General features: G+C 69.5%; 1 protein-coding gene across 5 annotated transcripts; it reads right to left on the bottom strand.

Annotated features, from left to right (window-relative positions):
* Positions 1 to 1,531: 1,531 nt before the first annotated feature.
* ITGA7 (integrin subunit alpha 7) lies at positions 1,532 to 20,579 on the bottom strand. Of its 5 annotated transcripts, XM_067529855.1 has the most exons (27): positions 20,144 to 20,579; positions 14,393 to 14,520; positions 13,968 to 14,047; positions 13,316 to 13,571; positions 12,547 to 12,678; positions 12,105 to 12,224; positions 9,779 to 9,986; positions 9,366 to 9,559; positions 8,962 to 9,050; positions 8,679 to 8,806; positions 8,280 to 8,375; positions 7,641 to 7,702; positions 7,129 to 7,298; positions 6,903 to 7,052; positions 6,248 to 6,360; positions 5,815 to 6,019; positions 5,665 to 5,742; positions 5,427 to 5,506; positions 5,185 to 5,262; positions 4,959 to 5,061; positions 4,499 to 4,675; positions 4,047 to 4,157; positions 3,643 to 3,756; positions 3,198 to 3,296; positions 2,982 to 3,107; positions 2,644 to 2,756; positions 2,175 to 2,314 (listed from the first exon to the last, which is right to left on the bottom strand). In XM_067529855.1, exons 1-26 carry the CDS (start codon positions 20,311 to 20,313, stop codon positions 2,646 to 2,648), a joined length of 3,378 nt encoding a protein of 1,125 aa, XP_067385956.1. In that variant the 5' UTR covers positions 20,314 to 20,579; the 3' UTR covers positions 2,175 to 2,314; positions 2,644 to 2,645. The 5 variants fall into 5 exon arrangements, with proteins under 5 accessions (XP_067385953.1, XP_067385955.1, XP_067385954.1 ...); XM_067529852.1 differs by lacking the exon at positions 2,644 to 2,756 and having other exon boundaries at positions 1,532 to 2,314; positions 20,144 to 20,576; XM_067529856.1 differs by lacking the exon at positions 12,105 to 12,224 and having other exon boundaries at positions 20,144 to 20,578.
* Between the last annotated feature and the right edge of the window lie 623 nt (positions 20,580 to 21,202).

The following is a 21,202-nucleotide window of genomic DNA, read 5'->3' on the forward strand; positions in this document are numbered from 1 at the left end:
GCCTCCCCAGCCCTCTTCCCTGCTGCCGCCCACCCCAGCCCTTGGTGTTACACACAAAAGCCAGGGTGCAGCAACCCCTGAAATGAGGGACAGATCCAGCCGCTAACGGGCTGCCGAGTGGCCACTGGCCATATCCAAGAGCTTTTTAAGGGCTAGGGGCCCGTGGTCTGCATGCAGCGAGCTGCTGGTGCAGCCTCAATGCCTCCTTGGCAGTGTCTTGGCCACACCCATGGAGCCAAGCTGCAGAGCGCGGGCAGCTCAGTGCGTCTCTGGGCAGAGGCTGCCGCCTATCGGACACGGCCTTCAGCCTCTGCGAGGGGTAAGCGGCGCGCCGGGAGTGCGAGTGGGGCTGGGGGCTGGAGCCGTGTCAGCCTCCAGGGGTGACTCAAGGGGAGGAACAGCACAGTGGAGCCGCACGGGACCAAGGACTCTGTGCAGCCCATAATGCTCCCCTTTGCATTGCAAAGAACCACATACGCATGGCCCCACCGAACTGCAGCCGCCTCCGGGGAGGAGGGAGTGTGCTGGAGAGACAGGAAGGGGCAGGCAGGATCCCCAGGGGTCTTCAACGCATGCCCAGAGCAGACAGGAGTGGAGCTGGGCTCAGAGGGTTGGGGAGGGTGAATCCTGGTGGAGTCTGAACCCGCTGCCCCAGCTCCTTTCACCAGCGCCTTTGGAGCCATGGGGAGAGTCACGGCCAGGAACCCTCCTTGGAGCTGCTGCCAAACGTGGGCACCTTCATTTCTCCCCTCCACGGGCACAGCAGGGTACCACAGCCTGGCTTGCCAAGGGAGCCTGCCCCAGTTCTCCCCTCCCGTTTCAGCCGGGGCCACCCCCAACCTCAGAGCCTGATCCTCAGTGGGTCTGTGGCTGCCCTCAAGGGCTGGCTCTTGCCCAGGGAGGGGTGGGTATCAAGACCCCAGTGAGCCCAGCCTCTGGGGCCAGTGCTGGGAGTGGGGCTCAGGGCGCTGCCCAGCCTGGAGATGAGGTGCTGTGCTGGTGCAATGGCGGAGGGTGGGCTGGGGCGCGGGTTCCGCTAGGCAAGTGAACTGAGCCCCTGCCCCAAATCCCGGCTAGACCACCAGTGACCAAGAGTCCCGGGGTGAGATGAGTTTGCCAGGTCTTGGACAGGGGAGCGGAGCCCCAGCCGAGTGACTGAGCCATGGAGACCACACCTCACTCTTACCACAGCCCAGACGGGGACCCCAGCCAGGGCAGAGACAGCTGGGGGGTGAGAGGGGAGCCTGCCCTGGCAGATAGCGGCTGCCAGGCTCCAGGCCCACTGCCAGCTGAGTACCAGCAATCCCCCCCCCCAGCCAGCTGACCATGAAAGCCCCCTGCCCCACCTGCTGCCCACGCCCCTTTGCCAGCTGAGCCCTGTGGGGGGGCTCCAGTGAAGTGCTGCAGGAAGGCAGGCAGAAGGGGCATGGAAACGGAACAGCTTGTGCAGGGCACCACCCCTCATCCCTAGGGCCGGAGGGGGGGGCCACAGCGTGGCGGAGGGGGTGTGGCAGGCACGGGCCGTACATGATTTCTCTCCCGACAGTGTCCCTTTAATAACAACAAAGCCTTTTTCAAACATCAGAGACCCCCCGCCAGAGGGACCAGCAGCCCCACAGGCGCACCCTGACCTCAGTCACACAGGGAAGCCTGAGGCTGGGGGAAGGCGGGGTCTGCTTGGAGAAAAGCAGGGTCTCTCCAGAACGGGGGCGGAGTCACTGCAGACACAGCAGGGGGGGGTCGGCGGCGTGCCCCATTCCTTCGGTGTACCGCCTCAACCAGTCCGGGTCGCCCTGGGGCTGGGAGCAGCGGGGTTTGGTGGACGCCAGCAGTTCCAGCCCCATCCAGCAGGAGGCAGCGTGTCCGGGGGGGGGGGCTTGTGGCGGGGCAGGTTGGAGACGAGGCCCCACGTCTTGGCTCCGCAGCCTGGCAGCCGTCGCTCCTGCCGCACGCGGCCCAGCGTGGCACGGCTAGCGGCGCCTCCCGCTGTGGGTGCTCCCCAGAGACCCCTCCCTCCGGCGGCCCCCCCCAACTCCATAGTCCTGGGGCCCTGGAGCCGCCCCAAAGTTTGAGCCGGCGCCTCTGGCGTGGGTGGGTGGCTGGAGATGGCCAGGCGGGAGGGGGCGTGGGGTGCCTAGGCTGAGACGGGGACGGGGCTGTCGCTGCCCTCACTCCAGCTCGTCACCCACTCCTTCTTCTGGATGGTGCCCGTCTTCTCCTGGCGGAACAGCTGGCGCTCCTCCCGCGGGATCTTGACGGCGTGGTACTGCGGCACCGGGGCCGGCCGGTAGCGGGGCCGCTTGAAGAAGCCCAGCTGGAAAGAAGCCACAGAAATGGAGTCGGCGCCCGACTCCCTGGCAGAGGCCCCGTGGCCCGCAGTGGGGCGGGAGCCGTGGGGCAGGGCTGGGCCCGGGCAGGGGGAGGCTGCGTTTGGCTGCAGCACAGAAAAAGGGCCCGGCTCAGTCAGCACCCGACGCCCGCACGCCCGCTGCATCTGCTCCTTGCACAGACAGGCTCACACCCCGCCGGGCCTGGCGCACCCGCGCACCCTTGCACACTCATGCACTGTTGCTGCAGATGCTCTTCCACACCCATGCACGCCCCGCCCCTCCTCTGCGAGCGGGGGGCAGGGCCAGCCGTTACCGCTAGGCCTCCCCGGCTTGTTTCTCCGCCTCGGAGGGCTGCACGGCCAGCCGGGCCCGGTAATAGTTGGTGGCGTAGGGGGCCGCTCGGCGGCTGCGCTGGAAGAAGCCGCACTGGGGGGAAGCAAGGCCGAGGCGAGAGCGTCAGGCCCGGGGCGCAGAGTTACTCCAAGGGGGGCAAGGTGGGGAATCTTGGGGGAAAGGGGTCCCTGCTTTGGGGTCGCTCCCCTGTGGGGTGCATGGGGAGGAGGTGTTGCTGGGGGTGGGAAAGAGCAGGGGGCAGAGACTCCCACGCAGGGGCAGGGGCAACCGCCCCCCACCCCTCCGCCCCACTCTCACCTTCCACAGGACAGAGACGAGCAGCCCCAGCACCAGGATCCCGGCCAGGACCGCGATCAGGATGATCCACCAGGGGATGCCCCGTGCCACCACCGCGCTGGGGTCCAGGTAGATGGTCACGGGGATCTGGGGGGGAACGGGATCCACAGGATCAGGACCGGGAGGTGGGGCAGGGGGGCGGGGCAGGGGGGAGCAGGGGAGCAGCCAATCAGGTACCTGTGTGGCGGCGTCCTTCAGCACCAGGTTCCGGACGGTGGATTTGACGGTGACGTTGGCGCGGACGAGCAGCTGCAGGGAAGTCACGGCCGGGTACTCCTGGGGGCAGGGAGAGCACTCAGCGCGGCTCCCCACAGCCCCCCGGCCCCGCCCCACGAACCAAGCTGGGTCTGGCTGCGCCCGTGCACCGAGGAGGGACCTGCCGTGGGGCTCGCGCGGCCATGATGTGGCAGGGCGAGCCGGGTCGGGGGACTGGGCCAGCGGGGATCCTGCTCCCTAGAGAGGCCCCCCCAGGCTGGTCCAGGCCGATGCAGGATTCTGCACCACTTCCTGGCCTAACGTGCGCAGTGGCCTCGACTCGGCCCGTGTCCCACCCCAGAGCTGGCTGCACTGCAGGGGAGGGAGGCCAGAGCTGTGGGGGGGCCGGGTGCTGGGTCTGGCTCACCTCCAGGAAGGTGCTGTTCCACAGGCGGCCCCAGACGGTCAGCACGGCCGAGCGGTCGAAGCTGTGGAGCGGGCACTGGAAGACGAGGCAGCGGGCGGTGCCCCGGGCGCAGTCCTGGAGGGGGGAGACACAGCAAGTTAGCGGGCTCTGGGCAGCGAGGGGTGGCGGGTCGGAGACGTGACCCTCTGGGGCCGCCGTGCTGTGCGGCGTTCAGGGGCCAGCGTGCTCCTCCCCAGAGGGGAGTGTGGGGCGAGCCGTGTGTAGCCCTTTGGGGTGTGCAGGGAGGGAAGATTCCCATTCCCTCCCCCCCCCACATTCGAGTGGTACCCCTCAGCCCCAGCCGGGATCACACCAGGGCCCCCTCACAGCCCCAGCCGGGATCCCCGCCGTGCGAAGCCGCTCACCAACGTGACATTCTTCTTCCTCTCCGCACGGACGTGTTGCCACCAGGGGCCTGTGCTGGTCGCCACCGAGCTCTCAGCCTCCCTCCGGCTCCTGCCCGGGCCCTGGCCCTCCTGGGTGCAGCGGGAGAGGTCACAGGGCACCCCCTGGCACCCCCAGCTCCCCGCCCAGCCCCTCTGTGAGGCAGCAATGCCCCCCGCTGCCCCCTCCCTCCGCACCGGGCCCCTCTGTGGAGGGTGGACTCTCCCCATACCCCTGCATTGCCCATGAGGGCACACAGCCGGGCGCACCAAACGTGTGCTGGGCCCCTGATCCCCTTCGCTCCATCCCTCCTTCCCCTCTCCCCGGGGCACCCCAGACCTTCCCCCCCCCCCCCCCCCATGGCTTCAGAGCCAGAGAAACCCCCCCCCAAGAGGAGGACTGGCCAGCAGCTCCGTCCCCCCCTCCCACGTACCAGTGCCAGCCGCAGGGGGTTGGCCGCCGGGCTGCAGGCCACGCGCTGCCCAGGCCGGGCCGCCAGCTCCAGCCGCAGCGGGTAAAGCAGCCACTTGCCGTTGGCGATCTCGTGGGGCCACTGCAGGTTGAGGAAGGCCGAGCCCAGGGTGTCGAGCGACTGGCCCCGGTTGGAGACCTGCTGGGGGAGGGACCCTGAGCCAGGCACCCCCGGGGCAGACAGGAGCCCTGGCTCCAAGCACAGATAGCCCGGGGCCAGGACCCCTCAGCCTCCCTCCCCCCAGCCCCTCACCCACCCGATGGGGAAACTGAGGCACCGAATGGGTATGAGACTGAATCCCAGCATCCTGACTCCCAACCCCCCCATGATCTCTCTGCCCCAGACCCCAGTCCCTCTCCCGTCCCTGGGGCAGGAGAGGTCTGTCCGGGGGGGGGGGGTGACCCGAGCGGGGGGGACTCACCGTCACCTCGTAGCGCACGGCGCTGCCCACCTGGCCCTCGCTGTGCATGGCGCTCTCACCCCGCACCCTGCCACCGAAGAAGAGCCGCGGCGGGTCGGCCACGCTGCAGAGGGGGCGCGGGGTCAAGGGGGAGCCGACAGGAGCCCCGCAGAGCCCTGCCCCCCCAGACAGCTCACCCCACCCCCTGCTTCCCCGATGGCTCCTCCCGCCCCAAGCCGGCACTCACCCCGTGACCGAGAGGGGCAGCTCTATGACCACGTGCGCCCGCGCCGTCACCGGCTGCAGCCCCGGCTGCTCGCTGATCCTGGGGGGGAAAGACAGAGGAGGGGGTGTCAGCAGGGGAGGGGGCGTCGGAGGCACCCCCGCACCTCAGTCCCCCCCCCCCCCAGTGCCCCAGATGCAACTCGTCTGACCCAATCCCCCACCGACCGGCCTCCCCTGCCCCCGCCCGGCCCAACGGGCGCTCACGTGCTCAGCTCCAGCGCCAGCGCCAGCTCCTGGGTGTCGATGGTGATCCCGGAGGTGCTGACGATGAGATAGAACCGCACCTGGGGGGGCAGAGAGGTCAGGGCTGGGCCGGGGGGAGCAGTGGGGGGGGGGGCTCTGGGAGGTCTGAGCACAGGATAAGGGGGCAGTGGGGGGGGGGCACAAGGCCTGGGCACAGGGCGGGGGCTGGTGGAGGCAGGAATTGGGGGGCTGGTCCCACCTGAGCGCCACGCTTCATGGGGTTCCCCAGCTCACACAGCAGCTGCGAGGCGTTCAGGGTGGGCAGGCAGGGCTTCTCCTGGAAAGGATGAGAAATCAGAGACCAGGGGCGGGCGATAACCCCCCCCCCGGCCTCCCAGCCCCCCCATACCAGGGCGGGCGCTGCCCACGTGTCGTGGGGCCGGATCCCGGCGTAGGGCAGGGCTGGAGGGAAGGTGACGGTGAGCAGGGCCTCGTGGGCGTCGTCCCCGTCCCGCTGGGGCGCCGCGGGGTCCGAGGGCAGGTTGGTGACTTGGATCTCCAAGGCCACGTCCTTCTGGTCACTCATGGCGAAGACGGCGGTGCCATCGGCGCCCCTGCGGCACAGAGAGGCAGGCAGGGCGCCAGGGTGAGGGGCCCCCTGCCGGCAACCGCACCCGGGGGGCGGGGGGCAGAGCACCTGGCTGCCCGCGCGCCCCCTCGCCCCAGAGAGGGCCAGGGAGCGGCTGCCCCAGAGGATGGGACGCCCCCGCGGGGAGTCCAGCCGGTCCGTGACCCGCCCCCCGCCCCTCACCCGCTCCCGGGCTCGGCGCCTGCCCCCCCACCTGGGCAGCGGCAGGAAGTCGGCGTCGCCCAGGCGGGAGCAGAACTGGGAGCGCAGCTGGAGGTTGCTCTGGCAGATCTTGTCATCCCCGCAGCCCTGCTTCAGGAAATGCACCTGGGGGGGGGCAGTGGAGATTGTGGGTCCTGCTGCCCCTGCTCAGCGGCCGACCCCCTCGCCCCAGATCCTTGCCCCTGAATATTCCCCCTGACAGTCGCAGTGCCCCCCCCCCCGCCGGCTGTGACCCCCGCCCCGCGGAACGACGCCCCCTCTGGGGTGGGGCACAGCAGCTGCATAACGGCACAGGGCAGCAGCGCCCGGGGATCACTCATCCGGCATGGAAATGCAGCCTCCTCTGGGGTGGAGCCCGGCTGCGGATTAGCAGCACGCAGCAGCCCCCCCCCCCCAGGCTGAAAGCGCCTGGAGGGGCAGGTTGTAGGGGGCAGAACAGTCCCCGGAGCCGGCCGCCGGCCCAGGCACTCGGACAGAACGCGCCTGGGGACCGGCCATGCCCGGAGTTCGGGTCCCAAAGGACGATCTGCTCGCAGGGCGCCAGGCCAGCGCTGGTGGAGGGGGCAGAGCGTCTCCCGCTGGAACCTGCGGGTCCCCCACCCAAGCGCCCACCTCTCCAGGGGCCGTCACCCAGGAACCCACCTTACCTCCGCCCTCTGGCTACTGGGCAGCTGGGCATTCAGCACGGGCATCAGGGAGGACAGGGCGGCGCCCGGGACCTGGCGCTTGCTCCGGGCGTGCTTGATGCTGTACGTCAGCTCCACGGCGATGGGGCGCAGCTTGTCCCGGATGCTGTCCTGCAGCCAGAGAGAGTCTGAGCCCTTGGCGCACGGGGGGGCGGGCGCAGAGAAGGGCAGGGGGAGCGGGACCCACCTGGAGCCGGAAGGTGGCCTTGACGCAGCCATGGGCAAGCTGGTGGGGCAGTTCCACCACGTCCGAGAACTGGTGCTCGGAGTCCGTGGGCTTCCGGTCCAGGAAGGTGACTCGGGGGGCCTGGCCCAGCTTTTGCCGGTCCACATCGGCATCGAAGGTGTACGCCAGCGCTGGAGGAACGGGGGGGGGGGGGGGAGAGTAATGGGCTCTGCAGTGCCTTCCATTCCCAGGGGACTGCTCACCCAGCAGCGAAATGCAGCCACCTCTGGGGTGGGACGTGGCAGCTGTTTATACAGGGATCCCTTGCTCAGCACTGAGGTCCAGCCACCCCTGGGCTAGGGCTCCCAATGTAGGTTAGAGCACCCACAGGGTTGCTTTGGGTTATGTCCTGCTTCCCTTCGCATCCTCTGGGCCCTGGGACACAGAACAGCGGTGGGGCTGTGCCGATGCAGAGGGGGGAGCGCGGCACACCAGGCCAGGGGCGGGGCGAGGCCCGGCCCAGCAGAACTCACTGACACGGGGGCTGTAGCTGGCGGGATTGGCTGTGTAGCTGAAGCAGGCTTGCACGTCCACACTACATGGGAAAAACCACAGAGACAAAGGCCCGGCCTGAGACGGGGTCAACATCAAACCAACTGCCTCCCGCTCCCCCAGGGCAGAGCTGAGCCCCCTGCCCCCCAGCACCACACCCTGCAGGGGGGGGGAGGAGGAGCAGGGCCGGCTGGTTGCCTGCTGGGAACAGGAATTTGCTCCTTCCATCGGGCTCTGAGTGCACCGCTGCCATCCAGATCAGTGGCACTAACCCCACTGTACCCATGGGGAAACTGAGGCAGGGAGTGGCCGAAGGCCCAACAGCAGCTCAGTAGCAGAGGGGGGAACAGAACCCCGGTTCTAGCCACCAGACCCCACTCCCCTCCCAGAGCTGGGGATAGAACCCAGGAGTTCTGGCTCCCAGCCCCACTCCCTGCCGGCTCTAACCACTAGACCTCCCTCTCTCGCTGGGTGTGGGATGTGGCTGGAGGGGCGCCGAGAGGGCCTTTATCTCCTGACTGGGTTTTCTAGGCGGGGGGGGGGGTTGGCCATGGGGCATGCCCAGGGACAGCTCTGTCACAAGGGGAGCCTGGGGGTGGGGCCCCGGGGGTGGCTCTCACCAGATGCCCAGCTGGTGAGGGCAGTTCCTGCTCTCCAGGTCGATGTGCTGGGGGGTGAGGGTGATGTTCTTGGAGACGTGGATGACGGGCCGAGCTCTGCAAAGCAAGAGGGGAGATGCTGGCAAAGAGCCCGTCTACACTCCAGCTCTCGCCACAACCATCGGCCGGCTGGGCGGCCCAGCCATGCCTCTCGGCCCTGCCCAGCCCCTCCCAGACGCCATCGGCGCCCGCGTCTCCCGTGCAGCTGGGAAGCCACAAACAACCGCCCGGGTCCAGCCAGGTCACAGTGTAATGCCCAGCCCCGGAGCGTGGAGAGGGGTCCCACTAGGCAGCGCTGCCCAGCCCCCGGCTCCCTCCCTGGGGCCCGCAGGCGGGTAGGACAGCGGGGCAGGCGCCCACCTGTACAGCACCACGGAGTCCGAGAGGGAGCCAACCAGCAGGTCCGGGTAGAGGTTCCCGTCCACGTCCAGCCCCCCGGAGAGGGAGTAGCCAAAGGTCCTCACCCCTACGCCTTCCCCATCCAGGACCTGTGGACAGACAGACAGACAGAGAGCCGGGGACATGGGAAGCAGCAGCCACGGCGCCAGCGTTTAGGACAGGAAGTGAAGGAGGCGGGGGCAGGACGAGCCCACGGTGCAATAACACCCCCCCCCCTCCCGGTGCCCCGCTCGTGCCCTCTCACCTGGGCCGGTTTGGTGACGATGCCCAGGCTGCTCCCGTGGTAGATGAAGACCTTGCCGGCTCCGTCGAAGGGGGCTCCCACGGCGATGTCTGCCAGCGGGAGGGCGCCGCGTTACGGCCAGGGCAGGACAGGGGGGCGGAGGAATCTGGGCCCCCCAGGTACGAGGGCCAGAGAGCCGGGGCAGCTCCCCTGGCAGCCCGGGACGGGGCTGCGGCTGTCCAGAGCTGGATCCTTGCCACGGCAGCATCTGGGCGCCCTCCCTCCGCACCCGCTAGCACGGCTGGGCAGGCAGGACGCGTGCGCGACGCGGCCAAACCACCGGCACCCATGCCCGGCCCCTACCGCGCGGGGGGCGCTCCCTGAGGGACCCCTGCCCTGCCCCGGCTGCCCCGCCGGCCCCTCACCCTGGAAGCCGTCCTGGTTGAGGTCGCCGATGGCGCCGAGGGCCGTGCCGAAGGCGGAGCCGGACGTGCCGTTGAGGCGGACGGGCCGGGTGCTCGCCCAGCGCCCTGCCTGGTTGACGTAGACGTAGGCTGCCCCGCCGAGGTCCTCCTGCCGGTCGAAGAAGTGGGGCGCTCCCACCACCAGGTCCATCCAGCTGGGCAGGGGGCAGAGGGCGGCAGCATCAGGCCTGGCCCCTGCCTGGGGTGGGGGGGGGCTCCTGCCAGCTGCCAGGGGCTGCCCTGTGCCCAGTGCCCGCCCCCCCCCGGTGCTGCAGGTCTCAGGGAGGCGGCCACGTCCCGAAGTCCCAGCCCCGGGATCGAGCAGGCCCCCCCGGAGAATGCCCCCCGCCCGGGAGCTCCCGGTCCCGGCTCACCCGTCGCTGTTCAGATCCGCCACAGCCACGGCGTAGCCGAAGGAGGAGGTGAGCTGCTCCCCGGGCAGGATGAACTCGGGCACCAGGCGGTTGACGTTGTCTTGGCGCAGGATCACCACCGCCCCGGTGTGGTTGGCCCGCGGCGCCCCCGCCACGAAGCTGAGCTGGTCCCGACGGGTCAGGCCCTTCCCGGAGTCGACGGAGAAGCCTGGAGACGGGGCAGAGCCACGCGGGGGGGTCGGTGCCGCTGGGCAGCTCGGCCAGGACGCCCCATCTCGCCCCCACCGCGATCCCCTGCGGCTGGACCCCGGGGCGGGGCCGGGAACAGGTGGGTTTTGTCCAACTCCACGCGGCGGCCCGCACAGCCCCGGGGGACCGGGGGCCTGACGCCACCAAAACCAACACAGACACACCAAGACCGCTGCCCCCTGCTGGACGGAATCAGCACGGCTCCTCCGTGTGGCAGAGGCCCTCTACTGCGGACAGCTAGTGGAGATTTCCCCCCCCCACCCCGTAGCGGTGCAGCAGGGGCTCGGCTGCAAGGGCCTGGCAGCCGGCCACAGGATCATCATCCCCGGGGTCGCTGCCGCCCCCTGCCGAGCCAAGGGCCTGGCCCGTGGGTGCAGGAGGCCGGGCCGCGAGCCGGGGCAGGACCCCACGCAGCGGGCTCGGAGTCAGGCTGGAGTCTCCCCCTCCCAGGGAGAGGAGAGGTTTGGCTCACACAAACACGGGCTCCCGGGCCCCTCTGCAGGGGCTGGATGGCGCTGGGTGGGGAGGCCACGGGGCACCAGATGTGGACCCCACACACTGGGCCTCAGCCCCACGGGGTGGCCTAAAGCCAGGCCCTCTGCCCCCACATTGGTGGGGCCCAGCCCACGGTGATCCCCAGCGCCCGTCCCCTCTGGGCCCCGGGCACGGCCTGGGACTACGGCTCCCGTCTGTCTGTCCATCTCTCTCTGCTCGGCCCCCCTCCAGCTGGGACGCAGACACCTGGGGGGGGGAAGGGGGGGAAGGACGCTGGGCCGGGGGGAGCAGCCGGGAAGCTGGACACGCCTCATATTTCAGATACTAGAGTCCCCGCCTGCTCCCAGGGCCCTGCTCCCAGGGCAATCCGGGGGCAAGGCACACAGCTGGCAGGGCGGGGGAGGGGAGCGGGGCGGCAGGGCAGGGGTGACAGCCCTACAAAGGGGAGGGGGTCTCCTGCAATGCTCAGTGGGGGGGGATTGCACAGAAAACAGCAGCAGACGAGTGAGCCCCCCTCACCCCCCGCTGACATCTCTCTGCCTTTGCCTGCGCCTCGTTGTGCCTCAGTTTCCCTGCAGCCCTCTCTAATAGCACATTGGACCACCCAGGAATTTCCAGAGCACTGGAGGGGGAGGGCTGCCCGGTGGTTAGAGCTGGAAGAGGTTGTGGGGGCGGGAGGGAAGTCAGGACTCCTGGGTTCTATTCCATCGGCTCTCAGGGTGCAGGGAGGATGCCACGTTGAGCGGCCCCCACTGCTGCTGGCTGAGGGCCGGGTGGCCCCAACTCCACAGTGTTTTATCTGCCAAGTCGCATGAGCACGGAGGGCCAGAAAAGTGATTCCCCCCAATTACTAACGCCCCAATGTCTGGGGGCTTGGGGCGGGTGATAGGATCCTGAGAGGCGCAGGGTGGGGGCACAGGGGGTTGGGGGGGTCAGGGGTTGGGGGGTGCAGAGTGCAAGGCCCTGGCGACGTCCCGGGGCCCCTGGCAGCGTGGAAAGGCGCCCGCCGGCCGGGGCAGAGCAACGCTCACACCCGGCAGCGGAGAGTCCAGGAGAGCTGCCCTCCCCGGAGCTGGGCCGCCCCTACTCCCGGCCTCTCCCCGGGCGGGCTGGGGGGCCTGGCGCTGTGAGGGGGAGGGTCTGCTCGAAGCAAGCATTGGCAGCCGGCCCCCGCCTGGGGCCCTGGGGCCAGCGTGGGCCATGCCCTGTGAGTGGGGAAGGGCTCACGGCCGGGGCCAGGATTTGCACATCCGGCAGAGGGCAGCAGAACCCCCTCCCCCCCGGCTGGTTCCCCCCCATGCCGAGCGCCGGGGGGGGTGAACGCCAGGGCAGGAGCGTCCAGCCTGGCATACGCAGCCGCAGCGCGGTGCAGGGACGCCGGCCGGGGCACCGGCAGGGCGGGAACGGGGCGAAGACGGAGCTGAAATGGGGGGTCGGGGGCACACGCACAGGAACAGGGCACCACCAGCACCTCGCTCAGACTGGAGGGAACCTGGCGGAGCCGGGGGCGGCACGGAGACGGGGCCGCCGGCGGCAGGCTGGCAGGCGGGCGGGCACCACGCACGTCCCCGCGGGTACGAACCTAAGTAGCTATTCTGGGCCAGGTCGCCGACGCTGCCGGGCAGCCGCTCGCCGGGCTCGGGGGTTTTATACACCAGCTGGTCGGGGTCTGAGCTATGAATGTTTGTCATGAAGAGCAGACCTGGGTCCGCCCGGAGCGAGGGGGGGGGGAAGAGAGAGAGAGAGAAAGAGTTAAACGATGCCCCCCACCCCCGCAGGCAGCGGGGAGCCCCGGGCGGCAGGGGCGAGGGCTCATGGGCAGGGGGAGCCGGGCACGGGGGGCAGGGGATGCTCGAATTTTCCCCTGCCGATTTCACTCCCCGCTGGCCCGTGGGTTGCCAGAACTGCAGGTCGGCTGCCGACGCCCGGGGGGGGGGGCAGGTTTAGTCCTTGTGCCCGGCCACAGACGCCCTGGCCCTGCCCGTGCCGCCCGTGGCCTGCCCGCCGGCCTGGCGGCTCCCTACCGAAGTAGCTGTGGGCGGGCACGGGGATGAGCGAGGGGTCCTGGTCCTTCTCCCCCCCGGCTTCGTAGGGCCCGTCGTCGTAGGTAAGGAGTTCTAGGGAGCTGTGGTTAACCAGCTCCACGCGCAGGTCCCCTGCCAGAGCAAAGAGGAGTTAGCGGGGGCGGGGATGGCGGGGGGGGGGGCAGAGATTGAGGGGGTATGAGAATGGGGGGCGTGGATGGCACGGGGGGGTGGATGGGAGGAGGGGATGGGGGCGGGGATGGGGGTGGGGGGTGGTGGATGGGGATGGAATGGGAGGTGGATGGGGGCGGGGATGGCACGGGGGGTGGATGGGAGGAGGGGATGGGGGCAGGGGATGGTGGATGGGGCGGGGATGGCATGGGGGTGGTGGATGGGGGGCGGGGTGGATGGGGGGCAGTCCTGGCTCCTCTTCGCCTGGCATAGGAGGCAGAGCTTCCGGCGCTGGGTCTGCCCCGCCGGTGGGCGCACTCCCTAGGGAGAGAAATGATGTGCCCCTTCCCCGCCGGCCCCCCCACAACACCCACAGGCTCCCCAGTTCCCCCCCACACACACAGCTAGGCGCTGCTTCCCTGCCCCCACGAGTTACCCCCAGTCCCAGGACAGCCGGACCCATGCTCTGGTGTGGGGCGCGCCCAGTCCCCGGTGTCGGAGGACATGGGGCGGGAAGAGGGGCTCCTCCTTTCTCCCCCGCCCCGGGGCCCTGGGTTTGCAGGTTCCTGGGGGGCCCATGGCCCCCCCGGCGACTCACCCTTCCAGTTGTAGGTGCCGGGCGCCCCGAAGAGGACGTAGCGGGTGTCCGCGGTGAAGCTGGCCGACAGGCCCTGCTGGCAGAAGCCGAAGCGGTCGTGGCCCTGGGGCCGCCCCTGGCAGAACTTCCACTCGCCCCCGTCCAGCTCGTCGGCCACCCCCAGGTCCTGGCTGAGCAGGTAGCACCGCCCGATGACGGCCCGCGTCTCCAGCGGCTGGTTCACCCGGTGCCGGGACTCGTAGAGGTGGGCACAGGTCTGGGGTGCAGCCGGGGGGGGAGGGGAAGTGGGGCGGGTTTGAGAGGGTCCCGTTCCCCCCTCCCCACCCCCATTGGCCCGACGCCTCCCCCAGGCTCACCCGATCACCCGTAAATCAGGAGGGTTTGTGCAGGGCCCCGCCCCGCAGCTGCTGGCTCTGGGGCGTGACTCGAGCTGGGAATGGGACCCAGGTGTCCTGGGCCAGGACCCCTGCTCTAACCACTAGCCCCCACTCCCCCACCCACAGCTGGAAACAGAACCCAGGAGTCCTGGCTCCCAGCGTCCCCGGCTTCCACCAGCGGCAGGGCCAGGCCCCAGAGGCTCCCCAGCTCTGAAGGAGTAAACGGGATCAAGGGCACGGCCCCCCCAGCTCCCCCCCCCAGCAATGCCACTGACCACGATCTTGCCGCCGGCACCTTGGCTCTTCACGCTGACACCCAGCCACTGGTTCTCTTTGCTCTCCTTGTGCAGGTCCGCTGGGGGGGGGGGGGGCGATCAGTCACTGCGCAGACAGCCCCATGCCATGCCCCCAGGCTGGGACCCAGCCACCAACCCCTCCCCCTCCCCGCCTTCCCCACACCCAGCAGATCCTCGCACCCGGCCCCCCACGGTGCCAGCCCGGCCAAAGGGGCTGGCACGAGGACACAGGGCCAGATCCTGCTTTTGATGGCATTGGTGTAAATCAGGAGTAAGCTCCCCGCCCCCCCCATTTCAATGGAGCCACTCTGGATTTACCCCGGGGCCGCCGAGGGCAGGGCTCGGCTCCCACCCCAGCTGGGAAAGGGTTAAGTCTCCCCCCCAGGCCCCACGGCTGCCCTTACCCCCTTCGTCGATGGGCACGCGCCAGCAGTCGTCGATTTCACGCGTCAGAGGGCAGGCGTAGAGGCCGCCCGTCCGGTTCGCCCCCTGGCCCGGGAGGGCTGGCGCCTGGGGGGCACCCACCAGCATCCTGGGGAGAGACCCACGGCCGAGCATCAGGGGCAGGCGGGGGGGCGCGGCCATCGTCAGCCGCAGCCGGACGCCCCTCGGGCCGGGGTCCAGGGCTGTAGCGACGCCCAGGCTCCCAGCCTGAGGGGAGGGGGGCACAATTGCCGGGTAACATCCCCCCCCCGGTCCCCTGGGCAGGGCAGCAGGGGGTCACTGCCCCTGCGGGCGCCATGCTGGAGAGTCAATGCTGCCAGCCCTGGGACGGCTGCGGTGACCCCCCGAGGAGCCCGGCTCTTGGAGCAAGGCTGGGGGGTTGGGCGGGGGGACTCTGATGGGAACAGCCTGGAGCCGCACATACGATAAATGGCCACGCCGGGAAGCTGCCGCTTAGTCACTCCATTAATCAGCAGGTAATTGACCCCCGGGGGAACCGGCAAGGGCCGAGCCCAGAGGTGGGAAGGGGGCCTCGGCCGGGGCTGGAGTCTGGTCTCAGCTGCGAGCAGGATCCGGCCGTGGGGGTCGCTGCCTGTTACTGTTCACAGCCCGGTTCGGAGCTTGGCCCAGGGACCGGCCCAAAGCCGGGGAAAGGATCGGGCCCCTCACCCACTGGCATGGCCCCAGAGGAACCGCCAGCCCGCTGGCCCTCCTGGCTCCAGCCCCATGGGTTCGCCCCAAGCCTGAGGCGATGGCCCAGCACCACGCACGGTCCACATGCAGACGTGCGCCGCACACGCACTGGTGCGCCGCATGCGCGCTGCTCCCTCCCGCACCAGCTCACACGCCCACCAGCCTCCCCCCTCGCCTCTCCCACGGGCGCCCGGGGCCGTCCTGTGCCCACATGCCTGACACACCCAGGGGAGGTGAACGGGCCCATGACGTGGGCCCCAGCAGCAGGCGGGGAGAGTCACCCCCCCCAGCCCTCCTGACCTCTCCCCTCCCCAAGCCTCAGCACAGCAGGACCCGGCTCTGTCCAGGCACCTCCGAGGGGCGGAGAACCCCAGCCGGGCCTGGGCCAAGCCCGGAGCACCCCACAGTGGCTGGCCCCAGCCCAGATCCCGCACAGCGAGTGGGCCCGTGATCTGGGGGACCCTGGGGTCCTGCTGGGGGAGCGGCTGCCTGGGCTGGGAAAGGGTCCTAGGGTGGGCCGGGAGCTGGGTTAGACCCTTTGTCTTCTAGGAGCCGGCCAGCGAGAGAAGAGCTGCACAGCCAGCTCCGCTCCCGGCCAGGCAGGGACGCTCCTGAGAGGCGGCGAGTCGGAGCCGGAGCCGGTAAAAATAAACTGCAATTCCCCACGAATAACTCGGCAGCAATACGCCCAAAAAAGGACAGGACCGAGCGATCCCGGGAGCGTGTCCGCGCTCGGCCGGGGGTCCCCGGGGCCAGGGACGGAGCCACCCTGCACCTAGGCCTGTGCTCGTCTCTGGGCGCCCCTCACTCCCCACTGGGAACGCCCGGCCCCCAAAGCCACGGGGTCTCCGGCTGAGACAAGGGCTTAAGTGACGCCACTGCCCCTGCTGGGAGAGGCCGGGGCCCGGAGAGCCGGAGCCGCCCCCGCAGCGCTGTGGGCATCGCGGGCGAGGACTGACTGGCGCTGTGCCCGGAAACCTGCAACACCCCCCAAAACGCAGCTCCTCGCGCTGGGGGGGGGTACACTAGCCCATCGCCGCTTGCACGGCCCCCGCCCCCTATCACGAGGGAAGGGCCAGAGGAGTTGCCCTACCCCTTAGACCCCTGGGACCCCCTAGACCCATGGGACCCTCCCACCTCCTTCCAACCGGCCCTCTCCAGCCCGGGAACCCCACCCCACCCCACCCCACCCGTTATCCTGGCCCTCCCAGCACCGGCCCAGGCACGTCACAGGACGTGGTTCCCCACCTCCGAAGTATCTGACATGGGGGGAGGTCCCTCAGAGCCTCCTGCGTCCCCCACCTCCTGTGCACGGTGAAGGGCCGACCCGCTGCCCTCCCGCAGGCTGGCACCAGTTAAACGGTGAGCTCTTCGGAGCAGGGACCGTCTCTGACCCTGCTGGTGCGGCACCTGGCCTGACAAGGCCCCGATCTCGGGTGGGTCCCCTACGCACTGCTGCCGTATAACCCACAGCCCCGTGTTTGCACGTTGCTCCCGGACCCGTGCACAGCAGCTCACGCGCCCTCTGCGCGGTGCAAGGCGCCGGGGTCGGGAATCAGCCGAACACAGAACCAACGCTGGGATCTCCCCACTGAGCTCGACCCCAGAAGTACCCTCGTGCCAGGGACAGGACGGACCCGGCTCCCCGGGCACAGTCCTGGGGCCGCGCCGTCCCCCGCCGCCTGGGCGAGCGTGCGAAAACCCTGCCCTTATCGGCACTGGGCCTGCGCTTTCCCCGTCCCCCCAATGGAAACGCCCGAGAGCAAATCCCCCGGCGGGGAGGAATTCAGGGAATGTTTGACGGGGCGTCTCCATGAAGAAAAAGAAACGTGACCAAAGCCCCCCGCCCCCGACCGATAGACAGACAGACAGACAGACAGACAGACGCATGTCGGAACCCCTCCAGCGCCAAGCAGGGGGCGAGAGACGAGCTCCCCCCAGCACCTGTTCATTAGCCAGACTGACGGGGCCGAGCCAGGGTGACCCTGGCAGCTTTTATCTCCCCCGAGCAGCCTCCAGCCCAGAACGGGCCAGGGACGGAGCAGAATTCAGTGCAGGGGCCCAGCGAGGGCCCGCTGCCTGGGGCCCAGCAGACACAGCCGCTGGCCTGCAGTCAAAGCAGCAGCCGCGACCGGCCGGGAGGTGGGAGCTAAGAACGATCCCGCCGGGGGCGTGATATGGGACAGCGCCAGGAAAGGGGCCTGGACACGTCCTGGCTGCCGCTCTGCCCACTCCAGCCCTGAGTCACCACGAGCAGAAGGGCACTAGCTGCACCAGCCATGACTCACCCGGCTCCGAGCAGCTGCCAGGAGCCCCCAGTTCAACCTCCCCCAAGTGTCCCCCAGTCAGCTGGGGGGGGCACTGAAGAGCCCCTAGGGGACCTTGCAAGACCAGGAGATTTGCCCTCATTTCCCCCCTCACCTTTCGCTGTTGCGCTGCGCACTAGATGCACCCCACCCCAGAGGTGGCTCCATCCCAGGGACACCGCGCAGAGCGAGTTTGCAAAGGGGCCAGAGGAGCATCGTAGCGCCACCCCTGTGGAGCAGATGTGGGGCCGATGCTGCTGCCACTGGGGCAGGCCCGGGGGGGAATCTCAACCTCCCACCCCCACTGCTCCAGCTGGCCCGGGGGCTGGGCTATTGATTTCCTCTCCTGGCTCAGGCTCCGATCCCTTCTGAATAATTTACGAGTGGTGGCGGCATCTCCCCCCACGGCTCCCCAAGGGGCAGCAGTGCCAGGTGGTGGGGGGTGGGGCCTGGGACTGGCCAGCGGGAGTGACTCTGGTGCCCCTCACCTAAATGGGCCATTAACGATTCTGAGCAGGGCCCAGGGCCCCATTAATATTCATCGGGGCTTCGTTTAACCCCTCGCAGGCTCCCTTGGCGTGCGCTGCCCTCGACGAGGGGGGGAGGCGTTTCACAGCCCTGGGGAGAACGAGAGGCCGCGCCCCAGGGGTGCCAGGCTTTGCCGCCTCTGCCGAGCAGGCTAAAAACAGCCCAGCCCAACATGGGAACAGCCCCGCCCCGGCACCCGGGGAGAGCCTGGCGAGGGCGGGCGCAGAGGGCCGGAGCGGAGCAGCACTCAGCCCCGCCCCGGCACTGCCAGGCTGGGGATCGCGAGACACAGACCCGGCTGCCGTCCATCGCTCCCGACTCACCGAACGCCCCGGCGACATCACGGACGCATCGCCCCACTCACTCCATCCCCCGCCACGATGCATGGCCACCGACCACAGCCCCTGGGCTAGCTACCCGTGCAGAGCTCGGCACGGATGGAGCACGGAACTGGGACCCAGGAGCCCTGGGTTCTGTTCCCAGCTCTGCCGCAGGGAGGCCTTGGGCAAGTCCCTGCCCTGTGCCTCAGTTTCCCCATCTGCACAATGGGGATAGGATGCTCTCTAAAGCACTGGGAGCTCTGCAGAGGAGATGCACCGGGGTGGGAATTATTACACGGCTCAGCTCCGGCACTCACATGTCCTGGCCAGCACACACACCCCCCGACACGTTCTCCCGCCAACAGGTCTGCGTCCCCTCGAATGGAAGAGGGGGGAACATGAAGGAGCTGCTCTGGTACAAGCTCCCCAACCCATGCACCCTCATGCAGCCCCTGGTGAGCTGGGCATCTGTCCAGGGGCGGGGGGGACACTCGGCCTAGGGGCCCCAGGACTGGCAAGAAATATCCCCAGCACAGGGCCCTGTGTCCAGGCGCAGAGAACGTGGCCTTGGCAGGGACGCTGGGCGCTGCAGGTTGGGCAGATCCGCACCCGGCACCGCCCCATGAGGCCACCGTACAAGTTGGAGATGCCTTCAGGTGAGCCCTGGCCTGTGCTGGCTCCCCCCCCCGCCCCCCCGGCTCCCCTGCAGGGGATGGAGCTGCCCCATTTAGGGTCACAGAGGAATGACACATCGTGGCAAGGTCCCGCCCCAGGGAAGCAGGCATGTGACCTGACGGTGCTGCCCACGGTCACACAGGGAGTCAGAAGCAGAGCCAGGAAAAGAACCCAGGAGTCCGGGCTCCCAGTCACCTGAGCTCACCACTCGCAACGCTTGGCTCCGTCTGAGCATCAGAGACCAAAGTGACAAGGACTTGGCAGGGAACCACCCCAGGGAGGTCAGCATCTCGCCCTGCCTTACAGATGGGGAAACTGAGGCACCGAGCTTCGGTGACAGTCCAGACCACAGAGTAAACCCAAGGAGCTGGCAGCCACCCCCTGCGTGTTCACGAGATCACCTTGGTGAACAGGACGTGCCCGAGACCTGCCCCATCCCTCCTGCCAGCTCGCTACCAACTCCCCCTGCTAGCCCCGGGGCTGCGGCCCCGTCCCCGTGACATCAGACAGAACTGCTCTCTAGCTTCGGTGGGAGACTCCGGGCTGACCCCAGGGGAGCTGAGTTCAGAACCCGGACCCCAATTCACTGTGTCAGGAGTGACTCCAGATTAACCCAGGGGGGGGGAGCTGAGATCAGAACCCGGCCCTATTTCCACTATGCTGGGGTGACTCCGGATTAACCCCAGCCCTAATTCCATTGCCATTGGGGGTGACTCCGGACTGACGCTGGACGGACCCCATCCCTGACTTCCCTGAACCCAGGGGGCGAGTCTGGGTTTCCAAGAGCGCCCCAGAGGCTGAGTTTGGCGCCCTAGGACCCCACAAGCCCATGGAAGAGAATCCAGGGACCAGGAGAGAAGGACCCGGGCACCCACCCCGCGTGGGGTTCCTAGCAGCGGGCGGGGCAGCGGGAAATCTCCGTCCCCCGGTTCGGAGCCGAGGGGCCGGGCGGGGGGAGCAGGGAACGGCGGAGATGCCGAGCGGCGCAGCCGGGCACGGAGCAGTGGACGCGGAGCGCGCAGGGATGGCACGGCCCAGCCAGGCCCCCCCGGGACTCGGATCCCCCCCCCCCCCGGCCGGGCTGCCGCCTCTGCTGCCCCCGCCCGCTCCCACGAGAACGGGGCCGGGGAGGGGGGGGTGGCACCGGAGCCAGGACCCCCCCCCCAGGCGCGCGGAGCTCGGCACTCACCAGCTGACGGGCTGGGGCCGGAGCTGGCGGTGCAGGGCCACGGAGAAGCCGAACAAGCTGCCCCCGGCTCCGTCCTTCAGCAGCGTCTCGGCTCCGTCCAGGTTGAAGGCGGCTCCGCCCAGCAGGTGCAGGCCGAGGCAGCAGAGCCAGGGGCCCAGCGCCCCCCACATGCTGCCGGCAGCCGAGCCCCGCCGGGTCTGCTCCCCCGGCCGGCTCCGCTCCGCTCCGCTCCCCTCGCTGCCGGAGCCCGCCCCTTCCCCGGCTGGCCGCACACGAGCAGGGGCAGGTGGCGAGCCCCGACCGCCGGGGCCGTGGGAAAACGTCCCGCCTTGGCAGCGGCCGCGGAGCCGAGCTCCCCCAGGGCCGCCCGCTCCCAGGCCAGGGACCGCGGTGACAGGCGGCGCTGGAGGACGCCTGCCCCCTTCCCACTAACGAACCAATCGCGCCCGCGGCTTGCACACGGGGGGGGGGGAGATCGCCGGCAGGCAGCGCCGAAATGCAGCCACCTCTGGTGGGAGCCGGCAGCTGCTCAGCAGCGCCTGACAACAGCCGGCAAGGGGGCGGGGCAGGCAGGGAAGGAGAAGCCCCACCTCCGCTCGGTGTCAGTGGCTGCCCAGGGCCCTGGCATCCACATGGAAAGCTGTTCAACAGCTGCCCTGTTCCACCTCAGAGGCGGCTGCATTTCGGCAGGGAGCAAAGCCATGGCTCTCCGCCCTTTGCTTTTCGGGGTCAGTTTGTGGCGCACTTTGGGAGCGGGCAGGGTGAAGTGTAAGAGGTTATTGCCCTGGTCTCTGCAGCGCCCCTGCTGGCAAAGGCTGGGCCTGGAGCAGGGGGAGCCCTGGTCCAGCCAGCTCCCTACATGGTTCTCTGCAGCGCCTCCGTCGGGGATGGCCTGCGACACAAGTCCGTTTGTGCATCCCATCAGCCAGAGCTCCCCCCGCACCCCAGTAGCACCTCCTGCTGGGAGAGGCTGGGAAACGGGTACCCGGGGGCGCCCCCCCACAGCCGCTGCTCGCACCAGGCCTCCCCCCCCGGAGAGGCTGGCGATCCCCGGCACAA

The sequence above is a fragment of the Emydura macquarii genome, unplaced genomic scaffold (assembly GCF_026122565.2).
Source record: "Emydura macquarii macquarii isolate MOO-44397 ecotype Brisbane River unplaced genomic scaffold, CSIRO-AGI_Emac_v2 contig_2994, whole genome shotgun sequence".
Classification (NCBI taxonomy): domain Eukaryota; kingdom Metazoa; phylum Chordata; order Testudines; family Chelidae; genus Emydura; species Emydura macquarii.